Raw genomic sequence first — 26,773 nt, 5'->3', positions numbered from 1 at the left:
ACTGAACTTTCATGCGCTTAAAATATGTTCATAATTCATTTTGTGATCGTCATAAATTAATCTGTATTCGAATCTTAGGTATATAATTAATTAAAATTGAAATACAGTTTTCTCTTCGTGCTAAATTCTCCTGTGAGTGAATGGTATTATTTTGATTTCAACTTTAACCATTTCCAATTATTTTGATAGGAACATGGCGCAGAAGAGGTTTCGAAATGGCGCTTAGTGCGTGTTGATGAAAATTTTCGCGTAATAGCGCTAGGGTTGCCAGTTCCGAAGTACAGCGGGCAACCGCTAGACCCGCCGTTGCGTTCGCGGTTCCAGGCGAGGGACGTTGCTACTGTTGGATTTGGGGTAAGTAATAAAAACAATAGTTTTATATTGTATAATTAGATTTTAAGCATAATGAAGCGTCAATCAAAGGCGCTACGACCACTCCTAACACAATGGGATAAATTGAAATATTAGTGATTCCTTTTAAACAAAAAAAAAAAAAACCTTAAAAAACCCCTTACTCAAAAAAAATCTTTAAAAAGTATGTACATAATATTCATTCTGACTATACCAATGATCTCAAACATGAAACGCAATGTAAATGGCTGAGGAGTTATTGTAATATCATTGAAGTCACAGATTAAAAATTTTGAATCAATCAGATCTATAGAAGTAGCTCACTTCATTTCAACAACTAGAAAAGGTTCAAATAACAGATTTCATTAATCATACATAAGAATAATCTCGATCAAGTGGCCTCTCAAAAAAAAATCAAAATTAGTTCATTTATTTTGGAGATACAATATCCCAGACAGACACTTATACACACGTTAAAATAACATCCATCTTTTTTCGTCGGGGAATAAAAAAACAACAACGAAATACTTATTTAATTAATATTTTATCTTAAATAGTATTTTAATTATGATATACTAAACCATATTTCATAAATTATATTAAAGATTGACTTTATGACTTTAATTTATTGTTAGCTTACGTAATAAAGATACAAGAATCTCTGAAATGTCATTAATACCCATCGCCATAAAAGGTATAATACAAGAATATTTTTTTTATAAAGGTGACAAAATGTAACATTTTACTTATCGAATTTAAAAACGAAGCAAAAAACAAATTCACTTTCGCATTTATAATATTAGTAAGGATGACAATAATCTTAATTTTTTTGTTGTAAATATTGATACATTTAAAGTATTATAGTGTCTGTAAGAAGTCGTAAATAAAATCGATAATAAAATGAAATAAAGCAATTTACATATTTATTTTAACTTTAACGAGTGAACAGCACGTATTAGTAAGTGTAAAGAAGTATAACTTCAATAAAATTACCATTCAAATAATATAATAGCAACCCGTCTCAGCTTCGCGCGGGTAGTGTAAGACTACCCTAGACCTACATAGAACATTTATATCTCAATACATATAACTCTAATGACTTACGCGATACACGTCAGTAAAGCTCTCAGTCGCTATGATTTTTCTCGACATCTTCAACAATTATCGCTATATTTCAGCCAATTTTCACATAACTATAATGAATTATACATCAAAACCTTCCTCATAAATCAGTCCATTGGTAAAAACCGTATGAGAACCGTTCATTACTTTTTGAGATTATCTCGTTCAGATATACAGACAGACGCGGCGGGAGATATTGTTTCATAATATGCAGTGATAATGATTAAAGCCATGTTAAGATTTCTGAGACAGTATACTCTCAGTAACACTAGACGTGTTCGAGTTGAATTTTTTGTTTAGCGCTTCGGGCATAAATATATGCACTTGCTTCTTCACCTTCACATCTGGTATAAGTTTCTTGCTGACCATTTCAGCATATTGTTTTTCGACGGCGTTTCTCTCGTTGGCCATTTTCAGACGCGTCTCCATGACGCTCGCCCTCATGTCTTTGACCTTTTTGTTTTCCTTAATCTTCGTGTCATGTCGTGGCGTGCTTTTCGCGTTTCGTGACTGTCGCGCGTAGTTCTCGATCGTGTTCGCCGATGGCATGTAAAATTCCTGCCGATCGATATTCCCATTCGTTTTCGCATCGACTACTTGTTTTACTTCTTTGGTTCTTAAGTCCGTCGCGGTTTTCGATTTCGTCAAATTACGCCTTTGGATTTCGGGCCAGCTGTGTCTCGGCTGCGTCATCCTTTCCACGTTGTCTAGTGTTAAAAGGTTCACTTTACCGGCTAAATCCAGCCATTGCAGAACTCTATCTGATAGGTCTGTGTTTTCTTTGACCTCGGTCCTGACGGTTCGATTGCTCTTAACAGCCCTCATGTTATCAGTCTCCAAGTTTAACCGGAAGTTGTTGATGTCGCACAATGGTTGAGGAGACGCCTTGACAAAAAAGTCGTCTTCGCAATTCTCAACATCGGATAAATTTAATTTTTCTATTTCTGGCTCCTGATCGGCTCGTCTCTGGAACTTTTCGTTTCTTATAACGAAGTTTAATTTTCGAAGACAGTCGCCCAAGTCGTCGCAGTGACTCAGTGAGCTTCTTACGTTTCTGCTCAACGTAGATTTCGCACAACTAGCGGATGAATGCGGTCTTCGACGTTTAGCGCAGAGTTTCAAGAAGTGGGGATCGTCGTGGGTTAGTATCGCGTGTCGGAAACCGTCGACCCATACAGTTCTAATGTACATGGGGCGCTGAGACGACTGCCAGAGAGCTGGCATATTACACCACCGGCTGGTTAAAATTTAAACTTTCTAGACACGCGATATACTTTAATGGGTGCAAATGTTTGTTTTCCCTTCATAATTGATTGTTATTTTCCACGATGATTAAACGCTTGACGTGCTGAAAGAAAGCACAATGATTAATATTCTGTTATCACGAATATTTTTTGATTACAACTAAGATTGATTTATAAATAAAAAAAAAGCAATACATATTTATTTAAGCTCGATGTATATGTTATTGCTGAATATTAAAAAATAAAATATTTATAATATCGATTAAAATAATAAAAAAACAAATATATCTACTGCGTAAGATATTTTGGGATCACATCGCTATAGTCTTTATTTATATTTATGTGATATAAATATAAATAAAATATTTCATTACTCGTTACATGATTTAGTGACATGTTTTTGATCCTCTATTAAGAATTTGCCACCCACTTAAATTGCCACGCACGGGGCAGTTTTTAGTGTCCCAGCTTCCTCTTTTAGAAATAGGGAATTTTTAATACAATTAAAACGGAAATAAACCACTTTAAATTACTAAGCAGTTAATTTTGTATTAAATAGGCTTTGCAATTACTTAAGGTAATTTTTACCTTCTTTGGTAAAAATAGTTCAATTGAAATATACTAAATGACCCATTATTGCAAGTCCTTTCAATTGCCCCTTGAATTGATTAATGCGAGTCATGCGTGACGTAACGTAATTAGATGCAACGTGTAGGGGGAGGTTTACTGAATGAGTGTTAAAAACTTTGGCAAATTATTAGTGTTACGTTTCATTTCTTATTGTTTTTATACAATGCAGTTTTTATTTCGTAATAAAATACTCAAATTACTAAAAAAACTTTCAAGTGATAATTTTTAAATTCTTGTATTAAAACAAATATTCTAAAGTTTTCCAGAATCAAATCGTGTGTAGAATTTTAGTCAATTATTTGTAAGATTTGATTCAAACATATCAATGTTCAAAATGATTTTAATCCCAACATAAATATGTGGATGTCCTATTGGACGAAGAACTTCCGTTCAGAAAAGAGATAAATTCAATGTGACTTCGCGGATATATTCAATATTTAATTATTTATTGTTTTTAATAAAGCTTAAGCAATAATAGTTTGTTAAAAAAACAATTAAAACTTTAAATTTGTAATGCGCTTTATTTATACTTAAAAAAATATAATTAATATTAGTTATGGTCATTTTCAAACGTTTCATTTAATCGTTTGTGGTGGGTATTTGTATATTTTGTTTCGTTATCATACTTAGAGCAGATTTTTTTTTATATAAATCGTTTAGACAGATTGTTTAATACAAACTGTTATACATTCGATTAAATAAAAAAGTTAAATTTCTTACACTTAAATTTAAAAAATAGTTGATTTTTAGTTAGGCTTAAAAGTAGCTCTATGCTATTTTTTTCTAGAATCTGTTAAACAGTTCTGAAATTAGTAAAAAAAAAAAAACAATTAATTCAATAAAATGGTCGATATTTAAGTAAGGACCCTTATTTTTTATTTTAACTATAATAATTATTATTTTAAAATATTATAATTATTAGTATACTATTTTTTAGACTTCCTCTAGTTTGTTTTTGTCCAATAATATAAGTAATATTTTTTTAAATATTAATATTTATGGTTCACCAATATATGTAAAAGAAATAAAACATAACCAATAAAAAATTACCAAAATGTTATTTGAAAGATTTTTAAACTAGTGTTGAGAGAATACAAATTGATTACAAAATGTTTTTCATTGATTAATTTTATTATGAATTTTGCACTGCAATGAAATAAAAATAAACTTTTTAATATACAAAATTATATATATTATATAATTTCATAATGCATTACTTACCCATATTTTTTCTAATATAAATACGTTATAATATATTTAAACAACTCATATGTTGCCAGTTTTATTTTAACTAAAATTTATGTTAAATATTAATAAAAAAATAAATTGAAACTAATATTTGAAAAAAGAAAAATCAATTCCAATGATAATATCAGCTTCAAATTAATTATTAATTTGTTATTTTTTATATAAAAACAATAAAATCATACAAACAAACGGAAAACCACGAAAATATTGGAATTGAAAGCGGTGTTGACGTCGCAACGAACTTCCGCGACGCGGGTGACTGGACGAGTCGCTGTTACGTTCACGAGTTTTGTCTCTTACTTCGCTATAAAGCTCTGTCCATAATGATTCATTTCGCCAGTCGACCACGATATTGTAGTGTGCCTAGCGTGCCTAGTGCGAATTTTTGCTTATACATTAGCGCTGACATCAATTTGAATATGGAATGAAAACAGCGCCGTCTAGTGATAATAATCAGAATTTCATACATATCGTAGTTAACGTCAATGATATCAAGTATGAAAAATAACTTGCAATTACGCACATTAGTGCTCCCAAAACATGTCAAGTATATTCGAAAAATTAACCGGGGCGTAAATCAAAAGCGCCTCTATAATGATCCGTAGCAGCCTGTGAATGTACCACTGCTGGGCTAAAGGCCTCCTCTCCTCTTTTGAGGAGAAGGTTTGGAGCTTATTCCACCACGCTGCTCCAATGCGGGTTGGTAGAATTCACATGTGGCTGAACTTCAGTTAAATTAGACACATGCAGCTTTCCTCACGATGTTTTCCTTCACCGTAAAGCACGAGATGAATTATAATCACAAATTAAGCACATGAAAATTCAGTGGTGCTTGCCCGGGTTTGAACCCACGATCATCGGTTAAGATTCACGCGTTCTTACCACAGGGCCATCTCGGCTTTTTTTATAGTATTTTTTTAAAGTATATTTTTCTATAATGATCGTTTCGTCGGAAAAGAATGTATGTGACGTAAAAACATATAGGAACGACTTGTTACGAGTAACTCAAAAAAAAAGGTTACTGATATGTACAGTAAAGATTCGTTAGGATAGTATAGAAACTCGGTATTAATGATATCATGAACATTAATATTACTGAGTTGCAGTTGCAACTAAAAACGGAACCTACAAATTACGGAGACTTTATATATTCATATGTTATGATCGATTCTTTATTAAATGGGGTTGCCATTACTGCTTCATGGTAGTTTTTTTTGCGCTGCATTTTAAACAAAACGTCATCACTGCGAAATGTTTAGAAATTACATGTAATCGTAGTTTTTCATAATTGTAAAATATAACTTTTGTAAATATTTTTAATTGCAAACAATAAAATTACCAACACTATAATTATAAAATATAATAATTAAAATTGAACGTTAGAGAAATAGGTGTAATATCGCGGTTGGAAATATCTAATAACGGAATGAACGATATTATAATGCCAATAAATCGGAGTTTTTTTTTTTTAATGGAAACGAACTGAACATTTGAGCCACCTTATGGTAAATGGGAGGCGCTGAAAAATATCAACCGTTTCTTACATCGTCAATGCGCAACCAACTTTGGTAGCTGGTTTACTGGTGGTAGGGCTTTGTGCAAGCTCGTCTGGGTAGGTACCACCCACTCATCAGATATTCTACCGCAAAACAGCAATACTTGATATTGTTGTGTTCCGGTTTGAAGGGTGAGTGAGCCAGTGTAATTACAGGCACAAGGGACATAAAATCTTAGTTCCCAAGGTTGGTGGCGCATTGGATATGTAAGCGATGGTTGACATTTCTTACAATGCCAATGTCTAAGAGCGTTGGTGACCACTTACCATCAGGTGGCCCATATGCTCGTCCGCCTTCCTTTTCTATAAAAAAAAAAAAGCTAAGATATAATGTAGTAAAGTAACTTGTCTGTAATTACACTGGCTCACTCATCCTTTAAACCGCAACACAGCAATAATAAAGATAAGTATTGCTTTTTGGCTGTTAAATATGTAATGAGTAGGAAGTGTCTAACTAGGCGGGCTTGCTCAAAGCTCATCTCCAAGTAAAGTTCCCTAGTTCGTAGTTTGACTGTAAGATACAAAACATATGTGAATACCCTTTTATTTTTTATGCGCGTGAGTGAATAAAATAATAATACGTTCTATAGAAGGTGGATTACCAGGGTGGCGGCGAAAATGACGATACGTTATATAACAAAACACTTGTAATGCTCGTTACAACGGTTACAATACCAATGCCCGATATATTTAAACTGGCGGTATTTATACAAAAACATCTTGACCTAATTTAATACTAAATTTACAAACTTAAAAGATAATATTAAACATTGTTTATCTTAATTATTCTAATGATTATTTACGGACAACTATTATTTAATAATACAGGATTATGTAACATTAAATATTAAAGATTAATATATTACACCGGAAGTTGATAAGCAGCAGATAACCTAGCCAGATCAGTAAAATAAGATTCTAGTAGCTTAATCCTTACATTATACATAATAAAACAAAATTATTATAGCATTGATTAATCGACATAATTTGAGAAAATATAAATAAACAATAAGCACTATTTATTAATTGCGCCGGAAGCTGACAAGCAGAAGGCGCCATTAATAAATAGAATAATATATAATAAAATGTTCCAAGTATAAACAAATATGAATCAACTATTTATTTGATTATGAAATTACTAATTAAATTGTTAAACAGAAGTTTTAATCTATACTTATAAATAATCATCAAGATGTACCCGAACTAGCCGTATATGCAAGACCGGAAGTATTAATTGATAACAGTTCATTCATGAAGTTTAAAAATACAAACATATTAATAAATTGAAATATTATTATTACCGAAGTATTATATGCTATAGGCATGCAGACGGTAGCCGCGCTAGGTAAGCTGTGTTACTGTTAGTATCTATCATGACAATTTATATACTTAAAACGGTAGACATGGCGTTGTTTCTGGAACTTATACTGGTGGTAGGGCTTTGTGCAAGCTCGTCTGGGTAGGTACCACCCACTCATCAGATATTCTACCGCAAAACAGCAATACTTGATATTGTTGTGTTCCGGTTTGAAGGGTGAGTGAGCCAGTGTAATTACAGGCACAAGGGACATAAAATCTTAGTTCCCAAGGTTGGTGGCGCATTGGCTATAAGCGATGGTTGACATTTCTTAGAATGCCAATGTCTAAGGGCGTTTGGTGACCACTTACCATCAGGTGGCCCATATGCTCGTCCACCTTCCTATTCTATAAAAAAAAAAAAAAACTTGTTACCATGGAATTACATCATGCAACCATCCTATATATTTGCATATTTCGCTACACAATTGTAAGTTTTTCCATTTCAGTTTTTGCAATATTGCATGACAAAATTGCATGTTTTGAAATCAATTATTCTGTAATTACTAAACATGTATATATTTTTAATTATATCACTATTCAAATTTTGAATTTCTAAATAATAATTTGGTTTGTAAAAATATTCTTCTATTTTTTTTTTTCGATAAGAAACCGCAAGAAAAAAACGAAAAAGAAGAAACAGGATCAATTATAGTTATGGCACAGACTTGCAGAACTTGTAAACTAATAATTTAAACTCCAAACTTCATTGTACCGATCGTAACTTACAACATAAATAGATATTAGTAACTCGCCAAAAGCTAGGCATATTTTAAAGGTCATGTTATAATGGTTCCCGGTCCCTATTATTGATATCCGTGCTTTCCCAAAGCACGCGATAATATCGACAAGATACATTATAAATTCAATGATTTTCGTGTAATATCGAAACAGCGAAACTGTTAGTTTGCACGAAGCATTAAGTTTTATGCGCCAAAATTAGTAGTTCGTAGTCCCTAATGGCGATCTTCTGATAGGTTGATAGGATCTATGCGAAATGTTCCTGAAAACGTTACCTAATATTTACTTATTAAGGATCTCCAACGGTTATACATAAACGCTAACGCTAATACATTTTTAATTATAATTTATATTATGTACTCTCACCTGTGTGCGTTGTTTACACCATTAAAGACGTATTGCTTCGTAAGATCTGTTTTAGTTAATTTTAAGTGTTTAGTGATGAGTTTTTCGTGTAACTATTTCGATAAATAAATAAATAAGTAAAAGAAATAAAATAGGAGAACACAAAATGTATAAGTAAACATTAAATAAATATATATATATATATATATATATATATATATATATATATATATATATATATATCTGTGTGAGAACGGGAGACAAAATAAATAGTAAAACCAATTTATAAGAAAACAAAGTATATTTAATACAATAACAAGGTATCATACTTATTTCTAAACACTGAATACAGTGAATTCGATACATAAAATAATTAAGTTTAATTACATAATTAACAGAATAAATACAAAAATACGCTCACCTGGGTAATTACCAAATACTGTTTAAATTTATTTAGTGCACCGATAGTGTGGTGTTCAATACTGAACCACTTCTGTTCTGTTGACATCTGTCGAGCCATATATAAAGACTTGCCATTTGAATCAATTGAACAACCGTGTTATAATAAGACCGGAACTTAATTAAAAAAATATTATCTCCCACATATCTACATTTTATATGAGTTGTTGTGTATCTTTTTTAAATTTTTAAAAATTATATGCATTTATAAAAACTCGAGTTTCATTAATTCAGCATTGCACTTGCTTATTGAAAAAAATTATGAGACCGTAATAATAGTATACAGTAGTTAGTGGTATATTTTTTATTAAATCGTCTCAGTTCGTAGTTGGACTTTAAGTAAAATGAATTAACAGTCGTAGAAATAAAAGTAAAATAAGCAAAATAAATTTCGCTCACGGTTTTTTTGGTAGGAGATTTATTAGGTATTTAAAGTAAACTATCTCCTTTCTTGGGGTTCAAGCTTGCATCATACCAAATATCATCAAAATCGGTACAGTTGTGTAGCCGTTAAAGCACAACAGACGTTCGCATTTATAATATTTGTATAGACAGTAAATCCAATATGCAAAGCAAAACAAGTAGAATTTCCAGGTAGAACTAAAACTAGACTATATTCAAATGCGATCGCTATCACATGTCATTGCGGGCGACTCGTATAAATTCTGTTTGTAAGTCGCTTTACTTACAAATAACTCACGTGACCTAACTTATCTATATATTACACGTAATATGCTCATGTCAGAAATAGTTTTCTTTTTTCAAATAATATCAATATATGGTCCAAGAGCCCGCGACGATCAGACCTTCGTTATTTTATAAAATCTTTAAGTTTCTCTGTGTATGTATGTGTGTAAAGGTATAAACGATCACCGAATATGAAGTTTGGATCACGGTTGCTTTAGAAAGTAACGGGTAGCAAAGGTGTATAAAATTGCATCTTAAATTATTTTTAAAGTATAAAGCTCAGTTTTTATTTATTTTATTTGGAATAATGTTACAGACCGCGCTGTCCACTGTCAGACACTTTGTACATTTGCGACCCCCTGTCAGACACCCTTAAATTATAATGAATTATACTTATAATTATGTTATAGCATAAAAGCTGAATTTTTATATGTTACTTGAGGAACAATCTGAGGATGTATGTTCAGTAATTAGACAGTTTTGATTTTTCATCTTGAAGGTGGACTTTCACCATCGCTGCGTTACAACATTTCAATAATATATTTTTTTGTTATTTACAAGAAAATCTACGCAAAGTTTTATTAACATTATGACTATTATTAGTTTATCTACAGTTTAAACGAATACAAAAAAACATTAGACTGTCATTATCTAACCGAGATGGCCGAGATGGTCCTGTGGTAAGAACGCGTGAATCTTAACCGATGATCGTGGGTTCAAACCCGGGCAAGCACCACTGAATTTTCATGTGCTTAATTTGTGATTATAATTCATCTCGTGCTTTACGGTGAAGGAAAACATCGTGAGGAAACCTGCATGTGTCTAATTTCACTGAAATTCTGCCACATGTGAATTCTACCAACCCGCATTGGAGCAGCGTGGTGGAATAAGCTCCAAACCTTCTCCTCAAAAAGAGGAGAGAAGGCCTTTAGCCCAGCAGTGGGACATTCACAGGCTGTTACGGTATCTAACCGAAACAGGTTAAGTTAGTAACTTTATTCATCAATTCTAGGTATTTTAAATGAAGGAATTGCTAAATGAAATGTTACAACTATAAACGAGCTGATGGAATTAATTTTCCTCGGTAATTGTGGCAAATAGTTTCCGTGTAGCGGTGAGGGTCTTAACGGGGTGTAGACATGAACGCGTGATAAGTCGTGTAGCGTAATTTATAATCAGAAATATTTTTAAATATTGTCATTCCAAACATGTAAATTGTTCAATAGTAATATAAAACTATTAATATATATTTGTTTGTATGTAAATACTAAGTACTGCTGTTCGGCTGTAGAATATCAGGTGGGTGGTACCTACCCAAGGGGACTTCATAGAGCCCTACCTTCAAGTGCTACACATGAAGATTTCCTCATGATGTTTTCAACAAAAACTTCTGTTGTATATAAATAATTCAACGGTTATCAATCATATACAATAGTAATCCTGTTATAAATCGGCGAATACAAACCTATATATACATTTATATTTATTTATTCTTTTTTTGTTACTTTTCTGAGTTCGCTAATCAGCCAATTATTATCTAAAGTTCAAAAGGAATTAAATGTTCTTACTTATATAATAAATAATCTGTGAAAAAACTATGTAGAAATATTATTAAGTTAAAATATTCAAGACGGTTCGTGGCGTTCGCGTGTTACTTTGGCTGATTTATAATTCTTCCAATTTTGCAAACATTGCGACAGACGTGTTGTTTGCTTTACACCAGAATTATATACTTCGATTTATTATATTTGTTTTATCAGTGCCGTTGAACACCGAAGCACGAAGCCCTTTGGGACCTAGTTACTTATTTGTAATAGTAAGAAATACTGTCCTATGCCGCGACTCTTAAGATTTATTTTGAATTGTAGAAAATATTAAGATAAACGCGGCTGATTTAATATCATAAAAAGAAAATGTTTTTCTTACAATCATGTAAGTCATAGAATTCTCGACAAATAAAGCACTAAATTAATCATTTCTTATATCTTATCCGTTGACGCGCCCACGAATCCTTTGATGCGTTTGATGAATAAGGCGCGAATGTGCTTGTAAGCCTTGGTTACACAGTGTACGAGACGGCGACGCGACTCTGGCATGGCGGTGCGGTGCCTTGTGATCTATGAGTGATTACGGACGGACGCGGACCAGCCCGCACCGACGCTTAACTAGTACATTACAACTGCTCATGTCCCGTTGCCGTTCAGTCCCACCCGCTGTCTGGCCATTAACTATAACAAAATTTCCTCCACATGTCTGCTTTGTAAAAGTACATTACGTAATTTACTTATTAATTTATAAATTTAAGAAAGCTTCACCAACTATATTTATATAAAAATATAATGACGCACTTTTATGACAGGAAACAACAAAAATTAAACTAGAACGAAACCAACTACCTACTATCTAGCTACCGATACACTAATTTGGATGATTAAATGTTTATTCCATTTATCCATGTATATTCAGATGGCCCATTTTTTTTTCTTTGACATAGATTATACTGTTTTAAGAAAGTAGAAAAAAAATGTTTAATATATTGTCATGGGTATTTTTATATTTTGTCATAGTTTTTATTTATGTAATATTCAACTTCAGGAACATCTTAACGCCTTGAAAGATGAAGCACCCCGTGTGGATACGGTAAAGCTGGAACAGTTGCTATCTGCCGCCTACGCACTTATCAGCCCCGAATTGCAGCAAATAAGCCTACCAGACTTCCCAGTGGATAGCTTATATGCTGCTGCACTAATTTTGGTAAGTTGTAAATTTTTCTTAATTATTACTTAATTATTAGTTCTCTTTTGAAATATTATAAATGTTAACTAAAGTCATATACTGGAATAAGTTGAACCTGATACCATATGTTATGCAATCAATGTCTTCATTTCCTGAGTATAAAGTAACACATTTCTCAAGTTGATTAAAAAAAATAACAGTATTTCTGTTAGCTTTTTTTTTATTATCGCAATAACAATACAAGACAACAAAGTTTTACCATAAAGCATTTTCGCCTTTTGATTTTCTATTGAAATTAAGTTAATTTAACATTGACCTTAAAACAAAGTTAGAAGACGAGGAGATCGCGTGAAACGCGCATCAGTAATAGATTTCAAGGACGTGGACACGCACGCACCGTAAAATATTTGCGAGTGTACTTTATGAACCCTTAATCGTCCTTATGATGACAGTTTGACTACTTTACTTTTATAGATCTATATTTTATTAACATAATATTAAAGAATTAAATCTAGTACGGCCCGTAAATGTCGTACTGCTGGGCTAAGGCCTCTTCTTTTACCACGCCACTGCTAGTAAATGGATAAAATTTGGCAGAATATCTTTCGACACATGCAGGCTTTCTCACGATGTTTCCCTTAGTGTTGGGCATACAAGTTACGTCTTCGATTACGATTGACGTACTCTATCCATTGTGCCATATCATACAACATTTTTGTTTTCAGGAAAGGAACCCAAATATACCTGTGCACAAACTCTTGTACTTCTTATATCCATACAACACATTCCTTTCAAAAGATCACGTGAAGAACGTACAGGCAGTTTTACATAATCTGAATATTGACACCAAATCAGATTGGAATATATTTCTAAAAAAAATTGACTTTAAAGAAAATCAGAATATATTAGATATGGAAATAAATGGTCAAACCTCACAATTTGGAGTTGCAATCGGCGATAGAAAGAGTAAGACGGAAAAGAAAGGATTTGTGAATACGGAGTACCAGACTCAGTTGCTGAATGAGATACTTCTAAGCCATAGTGTTGGAGATTTCTGTATTATTGGTGAGTGACATTATGTGATTCATATTTATTATATATGGTAAGAGGCATCTTGCGGGCCGGCAAGGCGGGAACGGCTAGTACAGAACATTCTTCCCGACTGTACTGGCCGTCGTCGCGTTTGGACTCTACTACCACTTACCATCAGGTGGAGTAGAGTCATTTGCCATCCAGGCGCATATAAAAAAATGTATTTATCCGTTGAATTTTTGATAACATTATATATCTATAAACAATTAATTGTGTAGGCTATGGATATTGTATTGGTTTGAAAAATATGCAAACATAAAATTGTATCGTTATGTATACCATAAATAATGTTAAACGACAGTTGTAAATAAAATAACGTTTTTTATTGAGAAAAGTATTCTAATGTTATATACAGAAATGTTAGTAGACCGCAATTGAAATAGTTCAGATATGTTTTCAGAAAAAAAATTTTTTTTTTTTAAATAATTAATTTACTATAATTACGGCTATTATTAGAAAGTAATATGCGTTTGTTTTATCTTAAAGGTCCCAAAGGCTGTGGGAAAAGTCTTCTTGTCTCTCAAATGGCGTCCTTATTAGGTTATACGATAGAGCCTATAGTCCTGTATCAGGATATGACAGCCAGAGATTTAATTCAGCAACGTACAACTTTGGACAATGGGGATACAGTTTGGCGAAACTCCGCTTTAGTTGAAGCGGCTTTGAAGGGACATTTGGCGGTATTAGATGGATTACATCGAATACATGCTAGTACTTTAGCAGTTCTCCACAGGTGAGAAGATTAAAGCTGTCATTTATTTAAAATGAAAATGAATTCATACTCTTTTCAAGAAGACCCTCCTTAGTCACTTTACAAGATTAAATTTTAATGTAAAACTCCAAACGGTCCGGAGTGTAGATTCTACTTCAATTTTATATATATATTAAATATATATATATATATATATATATATATATATATAATTATTATATATATATATATATATATATATATATATATATAATTATTATATATATATATATATATATATATGTATTTGACATATATATATATATATATATATGAATATTGGTCGCTTTTCACCGCTGTTTGTGTACGTTTTAACAAATTTTTAAACTAAAATATTTAGTTATGTGAAGACTTCGCAAATTACCAGACTGATTATTGCTATTGTAGCTTTCGCGTGATTGCTGGAGATACGAATTTATAAAGTTTATAATTACTTGATTTTCATGAAGTTTAAACGTGCTCTAGATTATTTACATTTAACAGACACGCAAATATTTGGTAAAATTAAAGACGTTTTATAATAATAATTGTGTTTAGTGACATGGTACGGTTTTGGTTTAAGTTATATGTGGGTGCTCATCAAAATGTTTGCCTGAATTCTGTTCCCATTGATTAAGTTAATTTAATAAACAAAAAAATATTTTATTTCAAATAGAAGCATTTTTCTTCTTATTAGTAGGCAAAATAAAAACAGCCATGGCTTAAGAACAGAAAATCCCCAGCCATTGAAATCCCCTGAAACCATTAAAATCTGATTAATTACCTGCGTAAAATCCGAAATAGTTAACAATTGAAAAGCAAAAGCATTGACATTGAAAGTTAAGCAAAGAAAATGTCTGAATTGACTTCCTAAAGCTAAAATAAGTTTTAATTCAAAGTAACCTTTTGATCACAGATTAGTCCACGATAGAGAGATTCAACTCCATGATGGTACAAGATTGCTTCGCCACGATAGATACGACGATCTGCTGTCTTCTGGTTTATCTCAAAAAGAATTAGAAGAAAGTGGCGTTAAGAGAATTCATCCTTCATTCAGGTAAAAATCAATCATATATTCAGTAAAACAAACCTATAACTATATTATATTTTATTAAAGTATGTAAGGTACGTAACGTTTTTGGCTTAGCAAATCACAAAGTGACTCATAGAGGTGGATTATGGTGGAAGGTGATGGTAGATCTTTTTTAAATGTGCCTTATATTATATTAAATTCATTTCCTTTTAGACTGATAGCGTTAGCTGAACCTCCCGTCGCTAGTCGAGGACAGCAATGGTTGTCTCCTGAAATCCTTAGTTTGTTCATATTTCATGAGATGAGAAATTTAAGTAAAAATGAGGAGATATTTATTATTAATTCATTGGTAAGTTTAATAATATTACCTTTAATTGGTTTTATTCTGAATAATATATATATATCTTATTATAATATATATTATTATTTATTGACAGTATGGAGACATCTCTAGACCATTACATTCGATAATAGACTTAGCTGATCAACTAAGACAATCGGAAGACAGTACTCTAAAGAATCTCTCATCGTCATTATCGACAAGACAGCTCCTGAGAATAGCCAGTCGTATGTCTAAATATCCTGCCGATTCGGCCTATGAAACCGTACAAAGAACGTTTTTAGCAAAATTCCTTCCGAACTTAGCTAGACGAGCGCTTGATGGCGCCAGTCAGAAAATTGGAATCCAACCACCAACGAAACTTGGTATTTTTGGGCGAGACCCTAAAAAAGTTGGATGTTCTGTTCAGAATGGAGTACTGACTATTGGTAAAACCAGCACGAACATATTTAAAACTGATGCTTTAACTAAAGTTCCTGACATTCTATTCTATGACGTACCACAACATATATCTCTCCTTGAATGGCTTCTACAAGATTTTCTTCTAGGAAACCATTTACTCTTAGTCGGCAATCAGGGTGTTGGGAAAAACAAAATAGCGGATAGACTTCTTCAATTATTAAACCGTCCGAGAGAATATATTCAGTTACATAGAGACACGACTGTCCAATCGTTAACTGTTCAGCCAACTGTTCGTGATGGTGTTGTCATTTACGAAGATTCTCCATTAGTCAAAGCTGTTAAATACGGCCACGTCCTAGTTGTCGACGAAGCAGATAAGGCCCCAACTCACGTTACATGTATACTAAAAACATTGGTAGAAAACGGAGAAATGATACTCAGTGATGGAAGACGTATTGTGCCTAAGGATATGATGGAAAGTTCTGGAGGAGATGTGTCCAGCTTTATACCTGTGCACGAAGATTTCAAGATGATTGTGCTAGCTAATAGACCAGGATTTCCTTTCCTTGGGAACGACTTCTTCGCTTCGTTGGGTTTGTTTATATTATTATAATAAATTTTACTCTTCAAAACGTATCAATCAATAACTTCATAGGATCAGACATTTTCATTCTTAAAAGTAAGGATTACTAAACATATATAAAAACGCTTTTCAAATATGTATTTTAAAACCATTTTTTTAGATAATTAGAAATATTAGATATAAGAAAAATTTAACACTTCACTTCGTTTATTGCAGGTGACCTTTTCTCCTGTCATGCAGTGGACAATCCTTCAATTGATTCAGAGCTAGAGTTACTCCGTTCCTACGGTCCTGATGTACCGGAAGACCTGATGAAGAAATTGGTCGAAGCATTCGCGGTACTGAGAAACATGGCTGACCAAGGTCAATTGACTTATCCCTACTCTACACGAGAACTTGTGAACATTGTTAAACATTTACAGGTAAAACATATCGTTCTACTTATTTATACAATTTTATATACTAATTTACCGTAATATGTACTTAAAAAAAAAACAATTATGATGTTTATGTACCAAATATATGGGTAGTTTAGGTAAAATTAATTAATTTGTCAGAAATATCCCGAAGAGGACATAGCAACAGCGATCGGCAACGTGTTCGATTTCGATCGTTACAGCAAAGATATGGCTGATACTTTATTAGAAGTTTTGCACGCTAGTGGATTACCTACTGAGGGGGTACTAGAAGGGAGATCAAAAGAAGCATTACAAAAGATACAAATGACTATTGAGAGGACCAGTGGGTGAGTATTTCATATTAATGTGGGCAAATGCACTGATTAAACAGCACTGACTTTTGTGCCACCAATGCGTGGTGGAATAAGCTCTAAACCTTACTTGAGAGGATTGGAATATAACGACCCAATCATTTGTCTTATCGTTTCATTTTTATCAACTTCGATCGGACAAAAATTTATATTGTCCACTTTATATAGTTAAAACGACATAAAAAATGAAGTATTATTAGCAATATTTATTTTTAGCAAAGACGTGTCATCTCCCAAGCATGGTAAAGAAGACCCAGACAACCAGCCTCACGTAGGTGGAAACACGTGGGCTGGTGGAACCGGGGGTAGGGATACTGCTGGGCTCGGGGGAAAGGGGGGACCGTACCGACTGGATAAAGGGCATGACGTCCATCAGGTACGTACACTTTCAATTATTGCTGCGCTACTTGAGTTATACTTAAGGGTTGAATATGTTGATGCCCTTATTCAGTATACTCTACTCGTAATATGAACTCGTATATGAACTTATCCGCTTTTGTTGCAATATTGCTATTTTAAATAAGTACCTACTCTGTTTTTGTTTGTAAGTTTACAATGAACCCAAATGTAGTAGAGATATTAAGTTAAAATTTATATTTTTTCTCATGTCACTTACATGTATATTAATATAATTGTAAAATTCTTGTAACAATGCTGATTTTTTTTTAGTATGAGTCAACTAAAAATCGTCTGATTGTTATTACTCCTATTTAGGTATGAAGAAGTTACACTAGTTTATGCCATACATGTTTTTTTAATTTCTTTCTTCCTTGCTATATTATTAAAACTAAATGGATTTGTTACTATTATATTTACCACACGATTCACAAATTTCCAGCTATCAGATGCAGAGAAAGATGATATTCCCGAGCACGTGAAAAAGGCGGCGCTGGAGATGAACAGGAAAGCTTTCGAGGAGAGATTGAAAGAGATTAGGATGAGTGAATATGACGCGAAGTTATATGGACAGTTCTTAAGAGCAGTTCAACCACAGGTGAGATTCTTTAGAATATTTTTCTTTTTAGGATTTTTGCGACCTATGAAATCGAGCCACTTGCTTGAAGCGTTTAAGGTGGTACAAAATACCAGCTTGGAGTTGGGAATGGAATAGAGTTGTATTTAAGTATATGCTATAAAGGCCGGCAGTTGACAAATACCGCTATTTTATTTCTGTACTAATTAGAGGCGAGTGTGGGCGTGTAGTTACAACCGATATGTTCAATGTAGATTTTTTTCTTACATAAATTCATTTGGTAAATATTTGATTTGGGCATACTAGCAATTTGTCTTTGCCTGTGTTAAAAAGCGAGATTTTTTCGTATTATAACTTATTTGCGTTTTATTTATTTCTTTATAATAGATCGTATGAGAAATCTAATAGATTTTTTGTAAAGCGAATCACTCAATCGAACTCAAAATGGCCTCAACTACTTGTAGGGTTGCGTTGAACCAATCCGCTACCTATAGTATTGAGGGTTAGTATTAAGCAAGCGACCAGACTTCAATACAACCAAACATGCCATTTCTCCCCCAGTTAGTTTTTATCAGTCATTATAGCAGTTCCTCTCAAAAAGTCTATCATATAGGTAATCTCCGATAGATACGACGATAACACACACACACACACACACACACACACACACACACACACACACACACACACACACACAAACACACACACAAATATATTTTTAAAATTGTGTGATTATCTGTAGTTAAAAATATATTTAAAGACACTGGCTGGCCTCCATCTGAACTCATACTGGTTAGCAAAGATATGTAATTAATAAAACTAACGAATATTTTATTAACTGTAATTATTAATGCTAGCGATGTAAAAGTCGCAGGTTCGATCCTTATCCCTTCGGTGATTGTATCCCCACTCCTTACACAAGCTGTACGCCTTATTGGAGGGGTAAATAGGAATATCAGTAATCCCTTAAAAACGGGCATTGTTATTACTCTTTGAAAAACCTTAATCTTTTAATAAACAAATGCTGAATAGCCGAATTGTCGCAGACTTGGTGCGCTGGTGACATCCCGTATTTTTAACCTTTTTTCTAGTGTGCTTAACTTTACATAGACATAAAGTAAAAAGTAACAGCCTGTGAATGTCCCACTGCTGGGTAAAGGCCTCCTCTCCCTTTTTTGAGGAGAAGGTTTAGAGCTTATTCCACCACGCTGCTCCAATACAGGTTGGTGGAAATGACATAGACATGTCATCAAATATTTTGCGGCGTTGTTTGGACTTTTTGAAAAGTTACCATTATTCATGTAAAATGTGTAGATTGGAGCTCTTCGTGGCGTTTTAGCTGAATTAAAAGCTAAGAAAAAGGAGCGACAGTGGAGCAGACATCAGACCAGCGGAGAATTAGACGATGGAAAAATAATTGAAGGTAACTTTTCATTAATAAAGTACGAATACATCGGATTGTTAAAGGCTTATGTATATATTTTTCTAAATATACCAGAAAAGACAGGGGGCGGTCATTCGTAAATTAAACTAACTGTATACTAACAAAGGTAAGGCATTGGCGAGTATTTCGTCTGTCTGTTATCATAAGTCAATCTAAATCACGAGACACACCAAGACTTCATACAAATGCCATGTCTATATGTAAGGTTTTGACCATAAGTTTTTGACCATAATATTTGTCACCTATTTGTCCGTCCAAATACGTTTTTCAATATTTTTTTTCTTATATTACAATTTATTAAGAAGAGTTTTGATATAGGTATAACAGGCGAACGATCCATCTACAGGCGGAGGACTGAACAGGATCCGCCCCCGGGTGCTCCGCCGGACAAACCCAAACGCCTGAGACTAGTTGTGGACGTATCCGGCAGTATGTATAGGTTAGTATTTCAGCGTTAGAAAAAAAAACTGACTTGGTGAGTTTTCTTTCTTCTACTGATGGAAGAATCAAATATCTTGATTTTTTTTTAGTTCAGTGTTCATGGGTGAAGAAATTTGTTTTGCTTTTATTTTTCTGTCTAAATATCTCCTTCTCTTTTCATAGCAATTTATTAGTGATATCATAATATCATATATATGATTATTATTATTATTTAACTTAAATTTTAAATTTTTTAATTAATTACAATTTATTGTTTTCTTATTTAAATTATTTTATTATATATTTTTAATGTGATAAATGAAATGAGTGCACTCGTTAATTATAATATTTACAGTGTTAATTTTACACTGTAACAGTTGTTCAATGTTATTAATTATTATTATTTATTTATTTTTATTATTTTTTTTTCAATAGAAATGTGGTAACAATTTTTAGTAATTTAGTATTATAAAAAATATTGCTTATGTGTTGCTGTTTATACTGTACCTTAATATGCATGTTGTGGCCGTCTTTAAAAGTTGCACATTTTATGTAAGTTGAATGTGTTTGTTTTTTTATTACATGTAAAAGTATGGTGACTGCTGATGGTCCTTAAGCCTTATATATATATATATATATATATATATATATATATATATAAGGCTTAAGGACCATCTATTCTATATATATATATATATATATATATATATATATATATATATATATATATATATATATATATAAGGCTATTATTTAGAATAGGTAGAATTGTGACGTCATTGAGAAGTTAATCCAAGACATTAATTCTCAATCTTACAGGTTTAATTCGTACGACGGACGTCTCGAACGTTCCATGGAGGCTGTAGTCTTAATGATGGAAGCTTTAAAGGGTTACGAATCAAGGATAAGATATGACATGTACGCTCATTCAGGAGAAGAATACGCCATGGAGCTGGTCAAGGTGGACAGGCCTCCTGAGAATGAAAAGGAACGGTTACAAGTGAGTTATAAAAATGTACAGTATGATTTTTTTGACAGGAACAGTATGAATAAAATTTTTGTATACCATAGTCAACGTCAAAAATTGTAGAAGCGTTTCAAATTCAAATCAACTAGATCAGAAATCAGAAAATGTGATTTTTTTTTGTAATACGTAAATAAAATATTTTTGTCCTTTTTTAAAATCAGTAACCATTATCTGCAAACGTAGATGGATAAATGGACGAAAATAAATCGATTGAACATCTTTGAGTTGTATATATACGATTTTATAGCTCACAACGATCACTCCCAGGTGACTTCTCTCGTGAATAGTTTAAACTAATTGAAATAAAAACACACAAAGTATAAATATTAGGTCCTTACATATGAAATTGGTGTTTTGTACGGGAGGAATATAAGTGATTTTTTTTTTGTAAAATATATTTAATTAATCAAAGTATGCACCGTTGTTATCTATGCACTTTTTCCATCTCATAGGCAGTTCATTGATCCCTCTACTAAAAAAACCATGGGGGCGAGAATCAATAAACTCTTTGAAGGCGGTTTGGACTGCCGCATCGGAGTTGAATTTTTTTCCTTGTAAGAAGTTGTCCAAATTCCGAAAAAAATGGTAATCTGTTGGAGCAAGGTCCGGGGAGTACGGTGGATGTCGCAGACATTCCAATTGTAGCTCATCTAACTTAGTGGTTGTTTGTTGTGCAATGTGTGGTCTTGCGTTGTCGTGAAGCAGCGGTGGCCCAGAGCGATTGACCAATCTCGGTTGCTTAGCAGCTAGTTCTTCCTTCATGGTTTGCAGTTGATGACAATAGATATCTGTCGTAATCGTTTGGCCAGATTTGAGAGCTGTAGTGAACGACACCGGCGCTAGTCCACCAAACACTCACAAGTAACTTTTTCAGAGTCAATTTTCGATTAGGGCAGGATTTGGCTGGGTCTCCAGGGTTCAGCCATTGCGACGAGCGCTTCCAATTATCGTACAGTATCCACTTTTTATAACAAGTAATGATTCGATTTAAAATCACTTCATTATTGTGTCGGTTGAGCAAAGTAACATAGCAGTCGACGCGTGTTAGCAAGTTCGATTCACTCAATTCTTGAGGTACCCATCGTTCAAGCTTTTTTACTTTCCCGATTTGCTTCAAGTGGATTAATACAGTTTTATCACTTACCCCGAAGCCTGCAGCTATCTCTAAAGTGCTTTGTGATAGATCCGCTTTCGCAATAGCCTTTAATTCTTCATTTTCCACTTTGGTCTCCGGCCGTCCACGGGGTTGGTTCTGAAGGTCGAAATTTCCAGAACAAAAACTTTGAAAACAAAGATATTTCAGATCAAAGTGGTCAGTACGACAAAACGCTAATTTCATATATAAGGACCTAATATATATGATGTATGATAAACAAAGCCATAAGCCTAACGCACACGTGCCGTCGCGCAGATAATCCGCACGATGCACGCGCACGCGCAGTTCTGCTGGTCGGGCGACAACACGCTGCGCGCCGCCGCGCACGCCGTGGGCGCGCTGGCGGGCGGCGCGGGCGGCGCGGGCGGCGCCGACGACGCGGACGACGCCGTGCTCGTCGTGCTGTCCGACGCCAACCTGCGCCGGTGAGCGCTCTCCTCAATTCATTTATTATTTATCATTAGCCTCAGTTGTCTAAGAGTTAACTTTTTGGGATGTAGATTATAAAATCTCGCGATTCGGTCTCTAATTGATACAATGGGTTTTTCTGCCCACATATACTCAGTTAGAACTAAGTTTTAGGAAGATGATATATTGTGCATTCATGTCTAATTAAAGCCGCTAGTTCTCCATATTTATATGTATGTATAATAATAATATCCTTGGACATTTTTCACACACGGCCATCTGATCCCAAATTAAGCTTGTACAAAGCTTGTGCTATGGAAACCAGACAACTGATATACTACATATACTACTTTTCTTTTGTAAGTACTTATATAGATAATTCGCTTGGGATGGGCAGCATTTGGCAACCTTCGTCAAGTCCTCAAGTCGTCTATACCGCAATGTTTGAAGACGAAAGTCTTCAACCAATGCGTCTTACCTGCCATGACATACGGTGCCGAAACGTGGACACTAACTGCGGGACTAGTCCACAAATTCAAAGTCGCTCAGCGTGCTATGGAGCGAGCTATGCTCGGAGTATCTTTGAAGGATAAGATCAGAAATGAGATTATCCGGAAAAGAACCGGAGTCACCGACATAGCTTGCAAAATTAGCAGGCTGAAGTGGCAGTGGGCTGGTCACGTATGTCGTAGGACCGATGGCCGTTGGAGCAGACGAGTCCTAGAGTGGAGACCGCGAATCGGCAAGCGCAGCGTAGGGCGCCCTCCAGCCAGGTGGACCGACGACCTTAAGAAGGTGGCGGGCACCAACTGGATGCGGAAGGCGGAGGACAGGGAGCTTTGGCGCACCTTGGGAGAGGCCTATGTTCAGCAGTGGACAACGATTGGCTGTTGATTGATATAGATAATTACACCCAGACTCAGGACAAACAAACATGTTCATGCACACAAATGTCTGTCTTGGGTGGGAATCGAACCCACAACTTTTGGCGTGAAAGACAAGTGTTCTACCAACCAAGCCAACCTGCTCGTCATGTATATTTGTTGTATGAGTATCGAGTGTTGATCCGTGGATTGGAACCGTGGAAGTTTGAATCCGAGGTGACTAAATATCGCGAGCTAATATTTTTGGGTTTTATTTTTTCAGATACGGCATTCGACCAGAAGATTTAGGTGCTATTTTAACGTCGGATCCGAGAGTACAGGCCCACGTTATATTTATTGGGAGTCTCGGTGACGAAGCCAATACGTAAGATTTTCAATTTTCTCTAACAGTTTTTCATTTCTAATGCCATATTTTGTTATAGACAACGCAATTTATATCGTAATATATCTATGAAAAACGATATAAAATAATAGCTTATCTAAGTGTGATACAGCGTGTTGAATAAGTATTATTGAATTAAGAATTACATGAAAATAATTTAAGATTATTGAAATTATTTAGTATTGTTTATTTAATATAATAAATTCGAAGATATTCTATATAAATATGTTTGGTATGGTTTATTTTTTTTTTATAGAATAGGAAGGTGTACGAGTATATGGGCCACCTGATGGTAAGTGGTCACCAACGCCCATAGACATTGGCATTGTAAGAAATGTTAACCATCGCTTACATCACCAATGCGCCACCGACCTTGGGAACTAAGATGATATGTCCCTTGTGCCTGTAATTACACTGGCTCACTCACCCTTCAAACCGGAACAAAACAATACCAAGTACTGCTGTTTTGCGGTAGAATATCTGATGAGTGGGTGGTACCTACCCAGACGAGCTTGCACAAAGCTCTACCACCAGTATGGTTATATATAATTTAAACATATTTTCACAGACTCCTGCGCAGGCTGCCCGTTGGTCACGCGCACGTTTGTATGGATGTCGCATCGCTGCCACACATCATGCAACAAATATTCGCCTCGTCATTGATGCAGACCTCATAAAATAATATTGCCTTAAATACATAAGTATTATAAAAAAAAACTTTACATTTCCGTATTATATACATGTATGTGTATAAATTCTCGATGTAATTGATATCAGCTTTGTTTACAAATGTTAACAAAATGAATCGAGGTTCCCACTATTTACTTATACACAAAACATTAATATTTTGTATGCTGTTGCAATTTTAAGAATAAGTGAGTCAGTGTTATTGTCAATATCGATGGAAGATTACCAGTAGGTTAGGTAGGATTCCTTTGCTCGGTTGAATAAAAAAAAAAAAACAATAAGTAACAATTATTTGGGATCTCTGCTATGAGCTTAGAATTTTGATTATAGATTATGATTATGAAAAATCTATTAAAATAGGTTTGTTACTGATATACTAAAAAGTATACAAATACCCATTGCTTAATTTAATTGTTTATATATAAACATACATAAAAATGTAGAAATGAATGGTACAATTTAAATTTGATAGATGATTTTGAAAACACATTACAATATATTTAACATATAATTCATATTTCAATCATCATACTTGACTGCCTCTTCGGTCTAGTGGCTAAAGATAAGGCCTCAGATCCCGATGTCCTGAATTCAAATCCCAAGTCGGGCCGATAAAAAGTTATTAAGTTTTTCTGTCAAAGATTCTCAGAAGCAGAAGGAAATTAAAATTGTACACGCACCTTGCGCACGTAAAGCCGTTGGTCCTGCACCTAAACTCTTTCCGCTCGTGTCGGGTTGCCCTTTCATCAGATTATGAGAGTGAGGGAATAGAGAGTGCACCTGTGTTTGCGCATACAAGACATATGTCTTGCGCAGTTGGCTAATCCCTCTTGAGAATTGCCGCCGTGGCTGAAATCGTTCTGGAGGAAATCATCATATTATTATATTATATGATATGTATATAAAGATTTAAACCGATTTTTTTTTGAGATTTATTGTTTTTGAAATTAGAATAAAACGATATAATGCATAATTGCATACGACGAAAGGGTTTTGTTTTATAATGTTTAGATGTTAAATAAAATATTTTTAGCGGTATTTGTTTAGATGCACATACAATATTAATATATTTTTTATATTATATGATTTTAAAATAATAATAATTAGTGAATAAATATTGACCAAATATACGTAAAAAAATATCTGCTAGGATGAATATTTTTTTTAAATATTTGACTTGGGTAAATCTAGGCTGTGTTCAGATGTTACATAAATAGTTTTATTAAAATCACTAATAAAATGTAATTTGTTATTATAATAACTTGTTTTATTTGAACCCATTTTTTATTTTCAAATATTTATTAAGAATTTAAAAATTCTTGTTATGTTTATATCGTGGATTATATGTCAAATGGCAACATTGTTTCGAATATATAGCATTCTATATATTAATAATAAAACAATGATCTGCGCCCTATTTTCTCTTTCAATGTTTGATCATCATCACATATTGTATTTGAGATTATTGTTTATTATTATGAAGATGCGTGACATATATTATTGTGCAATATTTAATTAAACTCATTCTTATAAATAACGTTGGATAACTCTTATAAATTTCATTTAAATGTCAGCAGGAACTGAATCCACTGACTTCTGAATTGACTGAAGAAAATGAAACTTGAATATGCCACTTAATATTCCGAATCAGTGGTCGTCTAGAATGCTTTACCCATTTATATAAAAATCCATTTAAATTAATGGCTCAATTTCCTCCCTTTTAATAAACCTGAAGACCCCAATTGCATAATTTGTTAATTGTAATAATTTTTTTCTAAAACACGCATCAAATGTTTTTTTTTCAAAAACTGTTTATTCGTTCTGAGGCAAACATATTTATTATTGATAACAAATAAATCAGAAATACAATTATAAACACGAATGCGCGTTGTTCAAATTAATATTTTCTAAACGTTCTGAAAGCAGTTCTATGGTAATTGCTTAATGTTTTTATAGCTATTGATATTGA

The 26,773-nt window shown here is 33.5% G+C and overlaps 1 protein-coding gene across 1 annotated transcript in view; it reads left to right on the top strand.

Annotated features, from left to right (window-relative positions):
* The window catches only part of LOC126773583 (von Willebrand factor A domain-containing protein 8), a 28,518-nt gene extending 2,493 nt beyond the window's left edge, over positions 1–26,025 (top strand). The window contains exons 5-21 of the mRNA XM_050494547.1: positions 190–354; positions 12,334–12,492; positions 13,200–13,539; positions 14,053–14,299; positions 15,213–15,353; positions 15,543–15,678; positions 15,767–16,664; positions 16,871–17,076; positions 17,212–17,399; positions 17,640–17,799; positions 18,262–18,417; positions 19,711–19,819; positions 20,159–20,279; positions 21,080–21,260; positions 22,699–22,868; positions 23,998–24,099; positions 24,686–26,025. Of these exons, the coding sequence (XP_050350504.1) occupies positions 190–354; positions 12,334–12,492; positions 13,200–13,539; positions 14,053–14,299; positions 15,213–15,353; positions 15,543–15,678; positions 15,767–16,664; positions 16,871–17,076; positions 17,212–17,399; positions 17,640–17,799; positions 18,262–18,417; positions 19,711–19,819; positions 20,159–20,279; positions 21,080–21,260; positions 22,699–22,868; positions 23,998–24,099; positions 24,686–24,794 (3,588 nt within the window). The 3' untranslated portion in view covers positions 24,795–26,025. The remainder of the gene's footprint in view (positions 1–189; positions 355–12,333; positions 12,493–13,199; positions 13,540–14,052; positions 14,300–15,212; positions 15,354–15,542; positions 15,679–15,766; positions 16,665–16,870; positions 17,077–17,211; positions 17,400–17,639; positions 17,800–18,261; positions 18,418–19,710; positions 19,820–20,158; positions 20,280–21,079; positions 21,261–22,698; positions 22,869–23,997; positions 24,100–24,685) is intronic.
* Positions 26,026–26,773: the final 748 nt, after the last annotated feature.

This window comes from Nymphalis io, chromosome 15, assembly GCF_905147045.1.
Source record: "Nymphalis io chromosome 15, ilAglIoxx1.1, whole genome shotgun sequence".
Lineage (NCBI taxonomy): Eukaryota > Metazoa > Arthropoda > Insecta > Lepidoptera > Nymphalidae > Nymphalis > Nymphalis io.
This window is presented reverse-complemented; position numbering and strand designations above follow the sequence as displayed.